The sequence below is a fragment of the Oratosquilla oratoria genome, chromosome 30 (genome assembly GCF_046742065.1).
Source record: "Oratosquilla oratoria isolate Oo_2021 chromosome 30, ASM4674206v1, whole genome shotgun sequence".
In the NCBI taxonomy this organism is placed as follows: domain Eukaryota; kingdom Metazoa; phylum Arthropoda; class Malacostraca; order Stomatopoda; family Squillidae; genus Oratosquilla; species Oratosquilla oratoria.
In genome coordinates this window covers 38,976,452-38,993,514 of record NC_134806.1, presented here as the reverse complement: position 1 = coordinate 38,993,514, position 17,063 = coordinate 38,976,452, and the positions used below count along the sequence as shown (strand labels likewise).

The window sequence follows — 17,063 nt, the reverse complement described above, 5'->3', positions numbered from 1 at the left end:
GCTGCTGCTGTTGCTCAACGTAAAAAATAACGCCTGCATCGAATACAGGAAAAAGTGCGTGAGTGATGCGCGACGCAGTGATTAATTGCGAGAACATGTGTGTCGTGCAGGTACGACGGTTATTTACAAGTTTGACGGGATTCCCCCCAAAGCAACGCCATCTCACCCATCATCGCACTCTCCGTTTAAATGATGTTGAGCGATGGAGCGGGTAAAAGAAAAAAAAGGTTGACTACTAAGTCACGTCGGTTTGCTGAAGGCCGTGTCGAAATGTTAGCGCCTACTTTGAACAACCCAGCCTACCTAGTAACAAAGTAGTTAGGTGGCAGGAGGGTGCCTGATCGTCCGTCTGTCCACCGGGCGACACCACACATCGACCGAATTAAGCGAAGCCCTCTCCCTCGATTAAGATCGGTTTGCCCATCACGTCCGAGAGATGACGTGCTGCTGCTGCTGCTGCTGCTGTTGCTCAACGTAAAAAATAACGCCTGCATCGAATACAGGAACTGAGCAGTGAGTGCGTGAGTGATGCGCGACGCAGTGATTAATTGCGAGAACATGTGTGTCGTGCAGGTACGACGGTTATTTACAAGTTTGACGGATTCCCGCTGCTGAGCCAAAACACCGCTGCATCTCCATTCATTATCATCAACACTTACCAGACCTGCACGGCTTTCCCAGTCTGGTTGTTTTTCCGACGGGGGCTGATTCCACGGTGCTAAGATTAAAGTCATCATGATTTAAGTTTGATGTTGAGCGAGAGCGGTGTGACACTAAAAGAAAAAAAAGTGTTGACTACTAAGTCACGTCGGTTTGCTGAAGGCACGTGTCGAAATGTTATCGCCTACTTTGAACAACCCAGCCTACCTTTGTAACAGGGAAACGAGAGAAACATCGAAGACCGTACTGTGCGTAATTCCCAACCTATAACCACCACATAGCTGTGATATAGTACACCTTATCTGAACCTTACATAAGGCCGATACCACTAATCTATCGACCAGCCTGGAGACGCCCAGTGCGACCAAGACAGGTATGATGACCCATTCATACTTGGGCCTCGTATCTTTATTTCACTTATAAATAAATAAACAAATATTGTCAATGCAGAAATGAGTTTGGGCTGTTAGATATGCTAGATTTAAGAGTGATTTTGATAATAAAAGTCTTCATTAATACTAGGATTACACGTGAATGAACGATCGAATAAATACACAAACAAAACTCTTGAGGCACACCCTGTAGCGGCAGAGGAGAGGTAGGGTGGTGATATGAACACAAAACAGTTCGAGTTGTAATTACTGTGTACCTCGCCACCCTGCTATCTATGTCTTCCGTACAACCATACCCCACAGACCCAGGCCACACATCAACACATTCCCATGACCGAGTTCTGCACGTCCTCCTACTCCTCCATTGAAGGCAGGAGACGCAGATGGTCCAGAAGGTTGTGCCCATGTTGTACTGAATGCAATCACGTATATTACCCATTTTAACATTAAGGCCTAGTGCTCATGTGTCCCGTCCCCACATCCGTTTGGTACCACAAATACTAATTTAACAAATGTGGAGAGCCACATTTATCATATGCCTTCTAGAAGTGTCTTCATTATTTTTTTCATAGCACTGTTATTTCGTTCCACACTGATATTATTTGGCTATTTTCCAGGCATTTCAACGTTCTAAACACAACCATCATACCATATGCCTTTCTTTTCTCGTGTTGGCAAGAAGTGGATCTCTCTTCGTACGATTTGTCAACCTGCAGTGCCCTTTGTACTCTCTCAATCGCCCTCCCTCCACTTTTTTCATTGTGACCACACGTCTGCGTGTTCCAACCCAAGACAGATAAGATTTTCAACATGTTCTTAAAATGAAATATTTATCGCTATGATGAAATGCTACTTTCAGGTTCGTTAACGTATGGATTTTTCTACCGAGATAAGAATATTTGTCCATCAAAAAATTCGACCAACACCTGAACAATAAAAATTGGCATACTCGCTATGTATATGGGTGTGATTTACGTCTCTTATTCTCTAATTTTCCTGCACACCTAGAGCCAAGGTTCGCTGGCTAAGTGGGTTTGGGCGTCGATACTTTTGGCGAATATCGAGAGGCTGGCGGTTCGAATCCTACCACCGGCGTGGATCCCATGACCTCTTAAATCCCTCTCACCTTTAATCAGGAAATCTCTTCTATAAATGTAATATGTTATAGTGACCTAAACATTGTAACCACGTCAACTCTTTCTCTTCGATCTTTCAAAGTTGGTAGACCCAGTGACTTTAGTCTTTCCTTGTATGGTTTACCTGCTAGGCTGGGGGCAAGTTTGGTTGCTGCCCTTTGTATCTGTAATAATAATGTGTTTGCACTGTACATGTGTGTGTGCGCGCGTCTGTATCTGTATGTACATGTGTATGTGATACACCATGGTCTTGGATCACGTGTTGGACTCGTGATCGACAGCTATTACTCTCCCGGGTGAGAGGTCATGTATGGCCTATCTATGGGTAATGCTGTGACCTTGTATACACACACACACACACACACACAACCTCGTGGCGCAGTGGTTAGAGTTCTCACCTGCCACTACGGCGGTCCGGGTTCGAATCCCGCCCAGGGCTGAAGTAATTTCTGTATCGCTATGCTGCGGGTTGTTACTCCAACTCTCGTGGGCGGGGAGTTAGGGGTGTGTGTGCGTGTAAGGTCACAGTATTACCCATAGATCGGTCATACGGTCATGAGATCTCTCAGCTCTCATCCGGGAGGTCAATAACTGTCGATCACGACCCCAACACGTGATCGAAGACCATGGTGAATCACACACACACGCACACCCAACACCCCGCCCACGAGAGTTACAGTAACGTTTCACAGCGCGGCGATACTGAAATAATTTCAGCCCTGGGCGGGATTCAAACTCGAACCGCTGGGGTCGCGGTTGCGAACGCTATCACTGCGCTGTCGAGCCGTGTACATGTGTAGTCTCTCTATGACACGGCCAGCCTTGTCAGGGACTTTTTTTTCATAAGGTTATATTTACACACACATACCATTTATACACTCCTTTCCTGTAGTGTATACATTACTACAATTAACTAATTTAAGTATACACACACGCAAGGTTCGACGGTATAGTGGAAGCGTTTGCAAACGCGACTATTGAGGTCAGAGTTCGAATCCCTAGGGCTGAAATTTTTCAGTTTCGCTGTGTTGCGAGCCGTTACTCCAACTCATGCGCGCGGGTGTGTATTAACCCAGTTGTATTATATGGGAAGGGGAGCAATGCTCGTGGTGACTCGTTTTTGTATCTTGGAAGATCAAGTTTATTAAATTCTTGTATTGTGTTTGCACACTATTTTTTCATCCAATTTGTTCCATATATCTATCACTCTGTGTGGGAAGCTGTTATTTTTCAGATCTCTTCTGTAGTTATCCATTTTGAGTTTCATTGCATGACCTCGTTTTTCCTCTGTCCCACTTTATTAAGTCCTCTTTATCAAGGCTTTCTTTTCCTTTCATAATTCTGTAGATGGTTAGTAGGTCCCCTCGTTCTCTTCTTTGTTCCAGGGTTGGCAATTCCAGTTTGGCCAGTCTTGTTCATATGTCATTTACATATATAGCAAACATTATTGGAGCTAGTACTGATCCCTGTGGGATGCCACTACTCATTTCTTCCCATTTTGAATATTTGTCACTGAGCACCACTCTCATTTTTCTTCCATGTAGGAAGTCCTCCATCCAATTCAATAGTTGCCCATCCATACCTATTGTTTCCAGTTTATATAGTAATTTTCTGTGTGGTACTTTATCAAATGCCTTTTGCAGGTCCAGGAATGCACAGTCTGCCCAGCCATCCCTTTCTTGCAATATATCTATCAATCTTGAATAGAAACAAATTAAATTAGTGGTACATGATCTTCCTTGTCTGAATCCAAATTGCCTCGGGTTGAGTATATTATTCTCCTCCAGATATTTTGTCCATCTATGTGTGTGTGTGTGTGTGTGTATTTACGTAATTGTAGTATAAAGGAAAGGAGCAACGACAGCTGGCTCCTGTCTCCTATTCTCTAACCTTTTTATCATACCTAACCTCAAATTCATCTGCAGTTCCAACCCTATACTTTTTATTCCCAGTTATCATATTTAGATCTGAACTCACGTATTTATGCATTTATATGGAAAACTATATTTCTTCGTATCATTTAGACATGTAGTCTATCTTAATTTGCTCCCATGACCTTTAAAAGCCCTCCTGTCTTTAATCAGATCTCTTCTGTGTGTGGGTGGGTGTGTATTTACCTAACTGAAGTATACAGGAAAGGAGCAATGCTCATTTGGTCCCATCTCCTATTCTCCAATTTTCCAACACACCTAGACTCAGATGCATGTACAGTTCCAACTTAATCTATATTCTTGATTTCCAATTATCATATTTAGATTTGAACTTGTGTATTGCTTGAGCATGGGCTATATCACCCTCTAAGCCAGGTGTTTCACATATGCATCTATATGGAAAACTGTATTTCTCCACATCCTTTCGACATGTGCTCTTCCTTGATTTACTCTTATGACCTCTTAAAGCCATCCCATCATTAATCAGATCTCTTCTGCCAATGCAATCTATCCCCATTAGTGACCTGAACACATCATATCACCTCTTTCTCTTTGCTCTTTCAAAGTTGGCAGACTCAGTATAGTCTTTCCTCATGTGGTTTACCTGCTAGGCTGGTGATCAGTTAGGTTGCTGCCTTTGTATTCTCTTGATCTTGTTTATATCCTTCATTCTGTGTGGGGACCATACTACTGATGCATATTCCAGTCTAGGACATCTGTGTTTCAATGAGTTTTTTTCATCATCCCTTCATCCATACCTCTTTAATCTTCTGCAGTAGTCCGTATGTCTCTCCTACAATCCTGCTGATATTTCTGTCAGGTTGTCTTTTATCAAGACTCCCAAGTCTTTTTCCACTTTTGCTTTTGTAATGGGTTTACTTCCCAAGGAATAGTTTAAAGGATGGCCTTTTGCTGCTATTGCCCACTTCCAGTACTTTGCATTTTGTGGCTATGAACTCCATTTCCCATTCTTGGTTCCATGCAAAAATAGTATCTAGATTTTTTCGCAACAGCATACTATCTTCCCCGTTTCTCACTCTTCTCACGATTTTTGCATCATCTGTACGTCAGTCGTCAGCCTGTCAACACATATACAAGTGGCACTCCTGGGGACTACATTAAAAATAAGACCTCTCATCAGTACTACAATAACAGGATACCTAGGTTGTGTTGAATGGGAACGGGGAGTGCTTGTGGGTTGCCAAGGTGGATAATACAGTGAGAATAGTATTGAAAGAAAACAGAAGGAAATGAAAACAGGCCAGATGAGACCTCTGGTAGTGGAGCAGCGAAACGAAAGATAAACATGAACAGCTTTCACAACTGAGTGGTGAATGTATGGAACAAACTGGACAAAATGATAGTGTGTGCAAAAACCGTATACAAAAATCAGAACAATTTGGACACTGCGAGAAGCGAGAACAAGGTGTGAGCATGGCTGATTTAGCATGGACATACAATCAGACTACATCAACAATTTGCACTATCCTCAAGAACAAGATTAAGGAGATAGATGCTTCAAAGGGAGTGACAAAAATATCTATGCAATTGCCATGTATTCTTGATGTTGAAAGGTTGCTTCTCATATGGATCAATGAGAAGCAAGTGCAAGGTGACACTACTGAGAGCATCATTTGTGAGAAGGTGAAAGTAATTTTCGTTGACCTCGTTAAGAAAATGCAAGAAGCAGCAACAGACAAAGAAGCAGTCAAGGCAAGCCATGGGTGGTTCAAGAAATTTAAAAGAAGAACCAGCATCCACAGCTTTGTGAAATATGGACAACCAGTGACCTCTGACACAAAGGCAGCAGAGACCTCCATCAGTGACTTTAGGAAGTTTGTGGATTCTGAGGGTAATTACAATGAAACAGGTATTTTCTGGAAAAAGATGCCAAAGTGAACCTATATAACAGCAGAAAAGAAGGCATTGCCTGGCCACAAGCCAATGAAAGACTGTCTCACACTGCTGTTTTGTGCCAATGCAAGTGGCAATTTGAAAGTGAAACTGCTGCTCATTTACTATTCAGAAAATCCATGAGCCTTCAAGAAGCCAGAAGAACAGGCTAAATGTGATGTAGAGGTCCAACAAGCAAGGCTTAAGGTACACACAACAACACTTTGGACACCCAGTACCAATAATAATATAATTTTTTTTTTAAAAGAATACAAAGAGCAACAACAAAACTGGCACCAACTCTTTCCAAAATGACATACGAACAAAGACTGTCCATATAAGAATTATCAACTCTGGAACAAAGAAGGGAAAGAGGAGACCTACTATCTATAGAATTATGAAAGGAATGGAAATCTTAGATAAGAATGATTTATTGAAATGGGACAATGGAAACACAAGAGGACACGAAAAGAAACTCAAAAAAGATAAATACAGAAGAGATCTGAAAAAAAAAAAGCTTCCCACAAGATAGATACAGTAACGTGCACAGACATTGCAAGGGGCAGGTGCTTAGGGCTGGAAATTGGGCACTTCACTCATTTGTATTATTCATATTTGGCAACTATCCGGTAGGGTGCAACACCATTTTCCACATTATAATTTCTGAATGGTAAGAAAATGGAAAAAAAATGTGAGAAATCATTTTTCATTCATTTTTATATATTTTTGTGAAGGGCACTTTTGGGGCACAGGGCAAAGGGGCAGGTGCTCGGGCACCCCCAGCACTCCCCCTCTGCACAGGCCTGGATAGATACTTGGAACAAATTTGACAAAGAAACAGTGTGTGCAAACACTATTCAAGATTTTAAGAAAAAACTTGATGCTAAAAGATACAAAGACGGGTCACCACGAGCATAGCTCCCTTCCCATATAATACAACTAAGTAAATACACAACCTTTTTATTGATTGGATCAATGAGGTGAAAAAATATTTGAGATGAATCTGCCACTTCATGTCTTGTTATAGACAATGCACCTGCCCATCCTCCAGGTCTAGAAGATGACCTCCTTGATGAATTTCAATTCATCAAGATCCAGTTCCTGCCTCCCAACACCACTCCATGCCAGCTCATGGACCAGCAGATCATCTCAAACTTTAAGAACCTCTACACTAAAATGCTCTTTGAGTATTGTTTTGAGGTGACTGAGGGGACCAATCTCACTCTCAGAGTTTTGGAAAGACCACTTCTACATGGGAGGGGGTCACCAAGAGAACTCTTATATCAGCTTGGAAGAAGCTTTGGCCAGACAGCATTATAGAACATGACTTTGAGAAGTTTGAGTCGGTGCCTGTTGGGTGCCTATAGTTGATGAGATTGTGTCTTTCTTTGGCCAAGAACATGGGGCTGGAGGTGAATAACAACGACATCGACAAGCTTGTGGAAGAGCATAGAGAGGAGGTGACCAACAAAGAGTTTATGAAGCTGCATTCCGTCAGCAAGAAGTTGTGGAGGAGATTTTGTCAAGGGAGGAGATAACAGCCTCTGCAGAGCAACAACCTTCCAGTGCAATAAAGGAGATGCTTAAAGCATGGGAAACTGTTTCATTGTACATTTAGAAGTATCACCTTAAAAAGACGGTGGTTAAGTATGCTACAAATTTATGTAATAATGCTACTGTGTCATATTTTTGCCAAATTTTGAAGTGTAGACAAAAACAAATGTCTCTAGACAGCTTTCTAGTGAAAAAGGATTTTTTTTTTTTTTTTTTTTTGTAAATTGCAACAGTATTTATATTTATTTTACTTTACTATTTATTCTTTCCCAAGTTTAAAAATTATTACAAATTATTTTTGGGTATTTTTTCTTGAGTATGGGATGCATTATTGTATTTTACATTGATTCCTATGGGAAAATTGTTTCACTTAATGAGTACCTCGCATTACAAGTAAGATTCAGGAATGAATTATGCTCATTAAGCAAGGTTCCACTGTATTTCATTTCTTGTTTGGTGAAAATCCTTGGTGCCAATGTCATATGGAATACATCCTGTATGGACAGTAGAGCTGCCAGAGACAATGAGGGGGAGGGGTTGGTTGAAGGTAGTACAGACGCTTCTCTACTTACGTTCATTCGTTTTACGTTTTTTTTCTTTTCGATTTTATGTTTGAACCGACTGTAAAAAAAAAATTGTAAAAATTTTTTCTTTCAGTGAATTTTTGAGTTTAGCGCGCTCTCCATAGTACGATACGTTCAAACGATACTTACGCATGACGCTGCGTCCATTGTTTACATGGCACAAACAACAGACTGAACATGCCTTGCCTCCTCCTCCTCCTCCCCCCCTCCTCCTTCTCCTCCACCATCTCACTTTATGTTGCTTGAATTTAATTTATTTGAAATTAATGTTATTATTTTACAATGTTATGTTTATAATTAATGATTTAGGGGTGTTTTATAAGATACAGTAATAGAATTTATGGATGTATAGTACAGTATGAACAGTCATACATTACTGGAACGTACAGTAACAACTTACGTTCATTTTCACGTAACGTTTGGCCGTTCGGAAAGTAACTTAAACTTAAGTTGAGGAGCGTCTGTATTGGCAGTGCTGCTGAAATTTCTAAAGATTTACTTAAAAAGATTTGACCTATTGTTTGAATTCACGAAATCATTATCATTTTTTGTGATTTAATGGTGTCTGATATTCTTCAGATTTTTACAAATTATCATTGAGAATTTCAAATCGGAGGGTTTAATGGTCCCTTGACCCAGCAGTAAACATTCATCGACCTCCTGGTTACTCATTAACCCCCGAGGGTTGATATCGACCACTTCAAGAACCCCTGGTCTAAATCCTTCACCAGTAAGATAAAAATTATATTCTAGCTAAGGACCATCAATCATTATTATTATTATTTCTTTTTTTTTTCATATATGTTCATGGAATTCCAATAGCCTTCCATCCCCTTTCCCCTTTCTGTGGGGTAATAATGCAAAAATGAGTGGTAAATAACTTCCATCCCTTTGAATTTAATCACCTAGGATGGAACACAATGATCTTGTGGAGGAGATGCGTCTGGCGGAGTATCTGCCCCTCAATGAGCGAATCAAGATGATAAAGAAACGTCGCAAACAGCAACTTGCCAACTACTCCAAGTGGATCAAGCAGGAAAGCCTTCAGTCCAACACTAGCACACACAGGAACCATCCCAAGATTTCCTTCTCCCATGACGTGACACTCATTGACCTCGCTTCCAGAAATGACATTGAAGAAATGAGGGCACTGCTAAAAACTGGTATGTTGTTGAATAATTTGTTCAGTCTGAAATCAAGAAATGCCTTCTCATGAATTTTAAAAATATTTTTTGTTGAACTCACGACACTGGCTGTTTGTTAGCAATAGAAAGATCTACATACAAATAATTGCAAACACTGCCTACAATGAAAATCCATGTGAACAAGTTGTATAGACACGGTAAAGGAAACATGGACTGGAGGTGAAGCTTTATTCCTGACGTCGTTAGACGAAACGTCAGGAATAAAGCTTCACCTCCAGTCCATGTTTCCTTTACCCTGTCTATACAACTGCCTACAATAAAATAAAATTCATTCAAGTGAGGTGCTGAGGGTGGTGAAATGCACACACCAACTGACATTTACCACTATGAAAAAATTTGCAACTTTCTTGACACTGATTAAGTCCATGGCAGTTAGTTTTTGTCTAGCAATTACTATAATTCAACCTCTTCACAAGTAAACATCTGACAGACACCCAAGTCCTGCACCTGCCCCTAAACTGGCATACCTTCTCCACCTCCACATGGAGGTGCAGCCCTGAGAGGTCAGCACCTGGTCTCCAAACCAGGACCCAAAAAATAACCATATTCACCTTCCTACACAACTCCCAACTATCTCCCCTTCCCATATTTCCATTTTTTCACATAAGGAGGTCAGTTAGTACTCTGGCACATGCATTCCCGTTTCTATAAGTCAATGTCATGTAAACAAACCCAGGACCTTACACTTGCTCCACATACACTGATCCTATAAACTATGGTACTCGCTCACATCAATTACATGCAACATAAAGGTACCACTATTGGATCCACCTACATATGCAACACTTTTTAACACAAACCATTACACAGAGAATTGGAATTGCAATCAACACACAACAATGCATACACCCAAAATCACATTAATACAAAAACACGCCTTAGTATACTACAGATAAAAATAATTGGAATCACAAATAAACACTCAAGAGATTTTTCAATTATTACTCAAAGACAACATACATCTCGTACTAATCCAAGAAACAAAACTAACACCACAAATTATACTATCCTAATTCACTGATTACACCAATAAGAGAAGACAACACAAAACACAAAAGTGGACCCAGAACTCTAATACAATAGCATACCATTCTCCAACAAAACAAGAGGGGCCACAGACACAACAGGATTTTTTTTTATACAAAATAAGATATAAACACTAAGGATATAGATCAAGTTGGAACTGTACATGAATGAGGGTAGGTATGATAAATTGAAGTAGCATTAAAAGTGCCCATGATTACTATGTTTCCATCCTCTTTTAATAACTCATTTAGCACATTCATTGTGTCTTCCAGTAATTTAGAATGTTCACTATCCGACCAAGCCTTTGTTTTTGGTGGTACATACACTACAACAAATTTTCTGCCTTTCATCCTTTGTTTACAATTTTGATCATAATTAGTTCTACATTGCCTTGGCCTTCATTTATCTCTGTCACATTTAGACCCTTTTTGGTCAATATCATGACATCTCCTCCCTGCTTTTCTGTTCTATTTTTCACCCAGTGGTTGTATAGACCTTGTCCCACTATGCTTGTTGATAGAGGTCCTTTCAGTTTTGTCTCCACATTCCTATGATGTCAGGTTTTAACATTTCTAGATAGTCATTTAGTTAATTAATTCCAAAGATCATGCCGTAGATATTTGTGTAAGCCACCTTTAGTTTCATATTATCCTTCCTTTTTTGGTTTAACTTTCCATTTTTTTTTTTTTTTTTAATGTACAATTTTTTCAGTCTAAAGTCCAGCCCTCTCAAAACAAAAAAACTCGTTTTTTTGTCTCTGTTCTTTTCTCATTTCTGTCATTGGCTTCAATTCTGAGAGCTTTGTCTTTCTTTTTCCTCATCACTCATTTCCTTTTGTATCCATATGTGTTTGAATTTCTTGCTGTTTGCCAATTTAACTGCTTTTGATAATATCTCCTCTGCTATAATTTGAGTTCTTGGTATTATTTTCAGTGGTCTATGTTGTTTTTCTTTTGAATATTTGCCTATTCTGTGGATTTCATTGATTTTTATTATAGAGATTTTGTCCATCCTGTATTTCTTTCAAAATTTCCTTAGCTATTTTCTTCTCCTTTTCTCTCTGGCATCTATACATATCATGTTTTTCCTGGATGCCATGGACCACAATGCACTTACCTTTGTTAACTGTATCCCTCCCCCAATTTCACTTTTCTTTAATCACTTTTATGACTTTTTTTTTTTTTTTTCTCCATCTGTTCTTGCACTATTTCACTAATTTTTTTTTCTTGTTTCCATTGATTTTTTTTTCAGAGAGGTCTATTTCTTTGATTGACTCTTCCACCTTTCCAGTCAATTAATTTTTATTTTTGTCCTTATTTTTCATTCTCTTGTTTTGCTTCCTTTTGCTTCAGTGTCTGGAATGTGTTTTTGTGAGGATGTATTGTATGGAACAGGTGGTAGGTTGTATATGTTTGAGGAGCATGTTGGTGGTATTTTTTTATGTTCTGCAGATGGTGCTAAATGATGATGTAATACAGGTGTGTGGTGTATAGGGGAACACACAGCTGTAATCCTATAATCTTCATGCGATATTCTATGAGAAGGATTTTAGTTTTTGTGTCCAGATGTCCAACTGGGGTGGTTTTGTGCCTACTGCTTGGGGGCAGGCAAACGTTGTTCCTGTTTTTAAGAAGGGAGATAAACTGTCTATATGCAACTACAGGCCAATCAGTTTGAAATCAGTTATAGATAAAATGCTTGAATCAATAATAGTAAATAGACGGAAGAGAATTTATCAAGACATAATTCAATTTTTGATACACAGCCAAGGATAAGTCATATGTGACTACTCTTCTATCCTTTTACACTAAAGTATATGAGGCGTCAGATAACAATGATAATTATGATGTGATTTACCTTGACTTTAGCAAAGCGTTCGACAAGGTGCCACACCAGAGACTACTAAATAAAATCAAAGCCCATGGCATAGGAGGAAAAGTGTTAGAATGGATTAGAGCTTGAATCAGTAACAGAAAACAGCGGGTAACCATATATGGAGTAAAATCCAGGTGGGGCAATGTTACTAGTGGGGTTCCCTAGGGCTTGGTTTTGGGTCCCTTGTTCATTTTGTACATAAATGACTTAGAGGATGGGATAAATTGTGATGTTAGTAAGTTCGCGGATGACACTAAAATAGGATGCCTAATTAGGTCAGGAGACAATGCAGAGATTCTGCAGGATGATCTTAACAAATTGTTCACATGGTCAGTGAAATGGCAAATGACCTTCAATATATCTAAATGTAGTGTATTAAACATAGGGCTACACAACCCCGAAAATAAATACAGCTTAGATAACATGTTTTTAGAGAAAACTGAGTGCGAGAGACTTAAAACCAGGAAACCAGGAAACCAGGAAACAATGCATTAGTGCCAGGAATAAAGCTAACAGAGCATTAGGTTTCATTGCTAAGACGGTAATGAATAGAAGTGCAGAGGTAATTATCAAACTCATCTAGCAATAATTAGACCCATCCTTGACTATGAGGTACAGTTTTGGTCTCCGTCCTATAGAATGGACATAAATTCACTAGAATCAGTTCAGAGAAGAATGACCAAAATGATACATGGACTCAGGAATTTGCCTTACGAGAAGAGGCTTAGGCATTTTAACTTTCATTCTCTGGAAAGACACAGTGTGGGGTGATGTAATAGAGGTGTTCAAGTGGATCAAACGCTTTAACAAGGGTGATACAAACAAGGTCATGTTAAAACAACAGGGCAGGACTCACAGTAATGGATTTAAACTGGACAAATTTAGATTTAAGAAGGAAATATGCAAGAATTGGTTTAATAATAGGGTGGTCAACGAATGGAATACTTAGTAATCATGTAGTGAGCGCTGAAACTATCAGTTGTTTTGAGAAACAGTTAGACAACTTTATGGATGGGGATGACAGGTGGTTATGACTATGGAGCTGCCTTGTGTAAGCCTTATGGTCTCTTGCAGTCTCCTTCATTCTTATGTTCTTATGTAAGATGGGGAGCAATCTGTTCAGGCTGTGTCAAAATATCATCCATACACAACCACTCTCAACTCTCACCAATCTCCAGCCTTCTCCCTTCCCTGCTTAGGAGACATTCCAATCTTGCCCAAACACCCTTGCTCAAACCATCCATCTCATTCTTGGTTGTCTCCTCAATTTCACTCCACCCATCTCTGCTTTCCACACTTTATGGTGATCTTTCTTCACTCATGTGCCCAAACCATCCAAGTTATCTTTCATCTGCCCTATCTGCCAGCTCCTTTTTCTAGTCCCACTCTCCTCATTTCTCCCTCTATTCTAATAATAATAATTATTGATGCCTTAAATTTCACTGAATGGAAGCCTGTAGCCCCATGGTTATTGGCAATAGTACTCAGGCACTCCCATTGATCAATCTGGGAAAAAACTTCTTTGTTGGCTTATATCAGTAGGAGGAGGAGGGGAGCAGTTGCCAGTTGTCAGCTCTACTTAGATGAAATGGTGGGCGAAATATCACACAAGTTCATATTGATCTTGAGCCCAGTCCAGAGAGCAAGTGTCCCTCAGGATTAGACCAACAAATACAGGTGACAATGTTGATAAGTTTTGAAGACAGGTGGCAGGGAGATGATTCACTTTAACATCTTTTTTGAAGGACAACCACTTGCAATTATTTATCACTCGATTCCATCTTAAAACTAATTTATTTTAAAGCTAACCATTCAAGTTTTTCCAGGGACTGGTGATATGATACTGTCCTACATAACTGAATACAGTAGCTCCATAGTGGTTTTCATTTTTTTCCCCCCAGGTGTTAACCCAGATGCTAGCAACCATGACAGACTGACAGCCCTGCATCAATGCTGCATTGATGGCTCTGAAGCGCTAGTGGCCCTATTGCTGAGTGCAGGAGCCAATGTCAATGCCCAAGATCAGGATCAGTGGACACCTTTACATGCTGCTGCAACCTGTGGTCATTTTAAGATTGTTATGGTGCTTGTTCAAGCTGGGGCAGATCTTACAGCTCTGAATAGTGATGGTGATCTTCCGTATGATATCACTGAAGATGAAGTCACCTTGAAGTATCTTGAAAATGAGATGCTGAAGCAGGGCATAACTGATGACATCATTGACAAAAAGAGAATTTCAGAAGAAGTGCAGATGCTGCAAGACATAGAAACCATGTTACAAACAGGTCAGAGTTTAGACTGGCAGGGCAAAGTAGGTGAGACAATGCTTCATGTTGCTGTGGCCAATGCTTACAACAGTGTAGTTCAAATGCTCTTAGAAAACAACGCATCTGTAAACCTTGAAGACGAGGACAAATGGCAGCCCATTCATGTTGCAGCACACTGGAACAATCTAGAAGCCCTTGAACTACTTGTTGAACATGATGCTAACCTTCGGGCACTCACTAAGTTTGGAGAAACACCTCTGGACCTTACTGATGACCCAAGTATAAAAGCACATATACTCCAGATGATTGATGACAGACCAGAACTATATGCCATGAAAACCCATTCTTTGTGTGACAATGATAAAGACAAACCCCTTCATACTCAAAACCTTGTGAAAGGAGATGGCATAACAGATAAAGATGATGTTGAAAGTAAGTTAAATGCATCAAGAAACAGTAAAAATTATACCAATTTAAACTCAATTCCAGCTAATCTATTAGTTAACACGGGTACATTAGAATTAACCTCTGACAGAAGGAGCTCCATGCGTGATGCTAAGAATAAGGCACCCCTTATTCGAGGCAACAGCATTAAGGATCGCCCTAAACCACAATCACCTTGCCCAAATGGCTTTAGCTTACATGAACCAACTAGTCTTGAAAGTTTTAATCCCAGTTCTATAATAAATCAACATAAAGAAGATGAAAGTATTTCTACACATGTGTCTAATCTGTCACAATCAACAAATCTGTCAGACAATGATCAAACACTAATACATGTTCTTCATCCAGATGCCCAAAAATTCACCAATGTTAATAATAACAATAATAATATTAATAATAATAATGATGATAACAACAACAACAGTAATAATGATAATAATAATACTGATACTCAGTCCACTGATGCTGTCACAGGTATTCAATCAGAAGCACTTAAAGCATCAGATTTACCTAATCCATTAATAAATTGCCAAACTCAATGGACAAACCCCCTTGCAAATAAAAATGTAACAACAAAGCCGTTATCACAAAAATTGCAGTTAACCAACTCCGATGTAATAGGCAAATCAGAGATCAATTCTTTGTCAAGTGCTGAATCACAGTTAACCAAGGAACCTGCAAACATTCAGCAACCAACCAATTCCCCAGAACATACACCATCACTAACAAATCCACTTGCTAAAAACAACACAGAATCAACAAAACTAATGCAAAACACCCAGTCACAACCAACAGATTCTTCTGTAAGTGATCAATCACAATCAAACGAACCACTCTTAATTCAACAGAATGAAATTAGCAATCTCAATCCAAGCAACCAAATACAACCTCCCAAGTCTCCTAATAGTCAAAATCATCCCACAAAGCCTATTCCAAATGAACGGCAGCATACTGATCCTCTTCTAAACCCATCTCAAGTGTTGGACAACAAACCACCCAAGTCTAGTAAATCCTATAACAATCAAACAGTTGATGAAGAGTCCGAGAGGAATGACTTGATTCTCAAAAAACAATCAAATGGTTACCCTGCTAAGAAGCTGCGACCCTCCCCAAAGAGTCATCGAGCCCCTGATCCTCCAAAGGGTACCCTGTTAGACCTCAAAAGACAGAGACAACTTGCTAGGACTTTTGAAGACCTACCCAGACAGGCTTTCTCTTCTTTCAATCCTGGGGTGCCAAGTGCCACACAAATGCCACTATCACCTCAAGAATACTCAACTTCTCGTCCTCGAAGCTCAAGTGCAGGCATGAATGATAGAACAGAGAAAAGAGATAATATGGCCCACTGGTGCACCTCAAGTAATGCTAGTACATTTAATTCCCCGCCAAGCCCAACAGCAATCCGGTACTCATTCAAGAGTGACCCAGCTGACTATATCCTTGGACCTAGTATTATCAAAAGACAGAAAAAGTGCATAATCATGTAATAGTTACTGTATTTTTTCCAAGATATAAATACTGAAACTAAGAAAAATTCATTATAAAATATGTATGCAATATTCCTAGATATCTATAACTTGTATATACTGTAATCTTGTACATCTGTAATCTTCATCTTTCATTGTTACACATGATTTGTAGTATTTTAGTTTTCTTTTTCTGATTCAAGTGAATCACTCACTATATTACCAGCTCTGCTTGATACTACAATGGAATCCGATAACATAATTTGTAATTTAAGGAAATACAAGTACAACTAAGCTAATGTAAGTTAATATGATTTACATTTATTTATTATCATACATATCCATATATTCCAAATGGTTGTCCAAGGAGAAATCAAGGATATTTCAATGAAAAAACATCTGTACTGCAATAACTATATAAAATAAAAAACATATGAATAATTATAAAATCAATAAAAACTTGAAAAACCAGGTATAATGTTTAGAACAAATTTAAACCTGGTAATGGCAACAACACTTCATTCTTATGAAGATGCAACTGTGATAAAAAGTTTACAAAAGACAAGAGTGATGTCCATCTTTTAATCTTAACCTAAGCAGTACTTGTACAGAAAACACAACTGAAATTAT

The 17,063-nt window shown here is 39.3% G+C and overlaps 2 protein-coding genes across 3 annotated transcripts in view; one reads left to right on the top strand and one right to left on the bottom strand.

The window, feature by feature from the left end:
* Nucleotides 1-17,063, bottom strand: part of LOC143041087 (cation-dependent mannose-6-phosphate receptor-like) — an 85,525-nt gene that overhangs the window by 45,065 nt on the left and 23,397 nt on the right. The gene's annotated exons all lie outside the window — the stretch shown is intronic.
* Nucleotides 316-16,747, top strand: LOC143041084 (uncharacterized). 2 transcript variants are annotated; one of them, XM_076212767.1, is made up of 3 exons: nt 316-1,033; nt 9,060-9,313; nt 14,158-16,747. In XM_076212767.1, the coding sequence occupies exons 2-3, from the start codon at nt 9,061-9,063 to the stop codon at nt 16,452-16,454; spliced, it is 2,550 nt and encodes an 849-aa protein (XP_076068882.1). In that variant the 5' UTR covers nt 316-1,033; nt 9,060; the 3' UTR covers nt 16,455-16,747. The 2 variants fall into 2 exon arrangements, with proteins under 2 accessions (XP_076068882.1, XP_076068883.1); XM_076212768.1 differs by lacking the exon at nt 316-1,033 and adding an exon at nt 13,799-13,933 and having other exon boundaries at nt 9,298-9,313.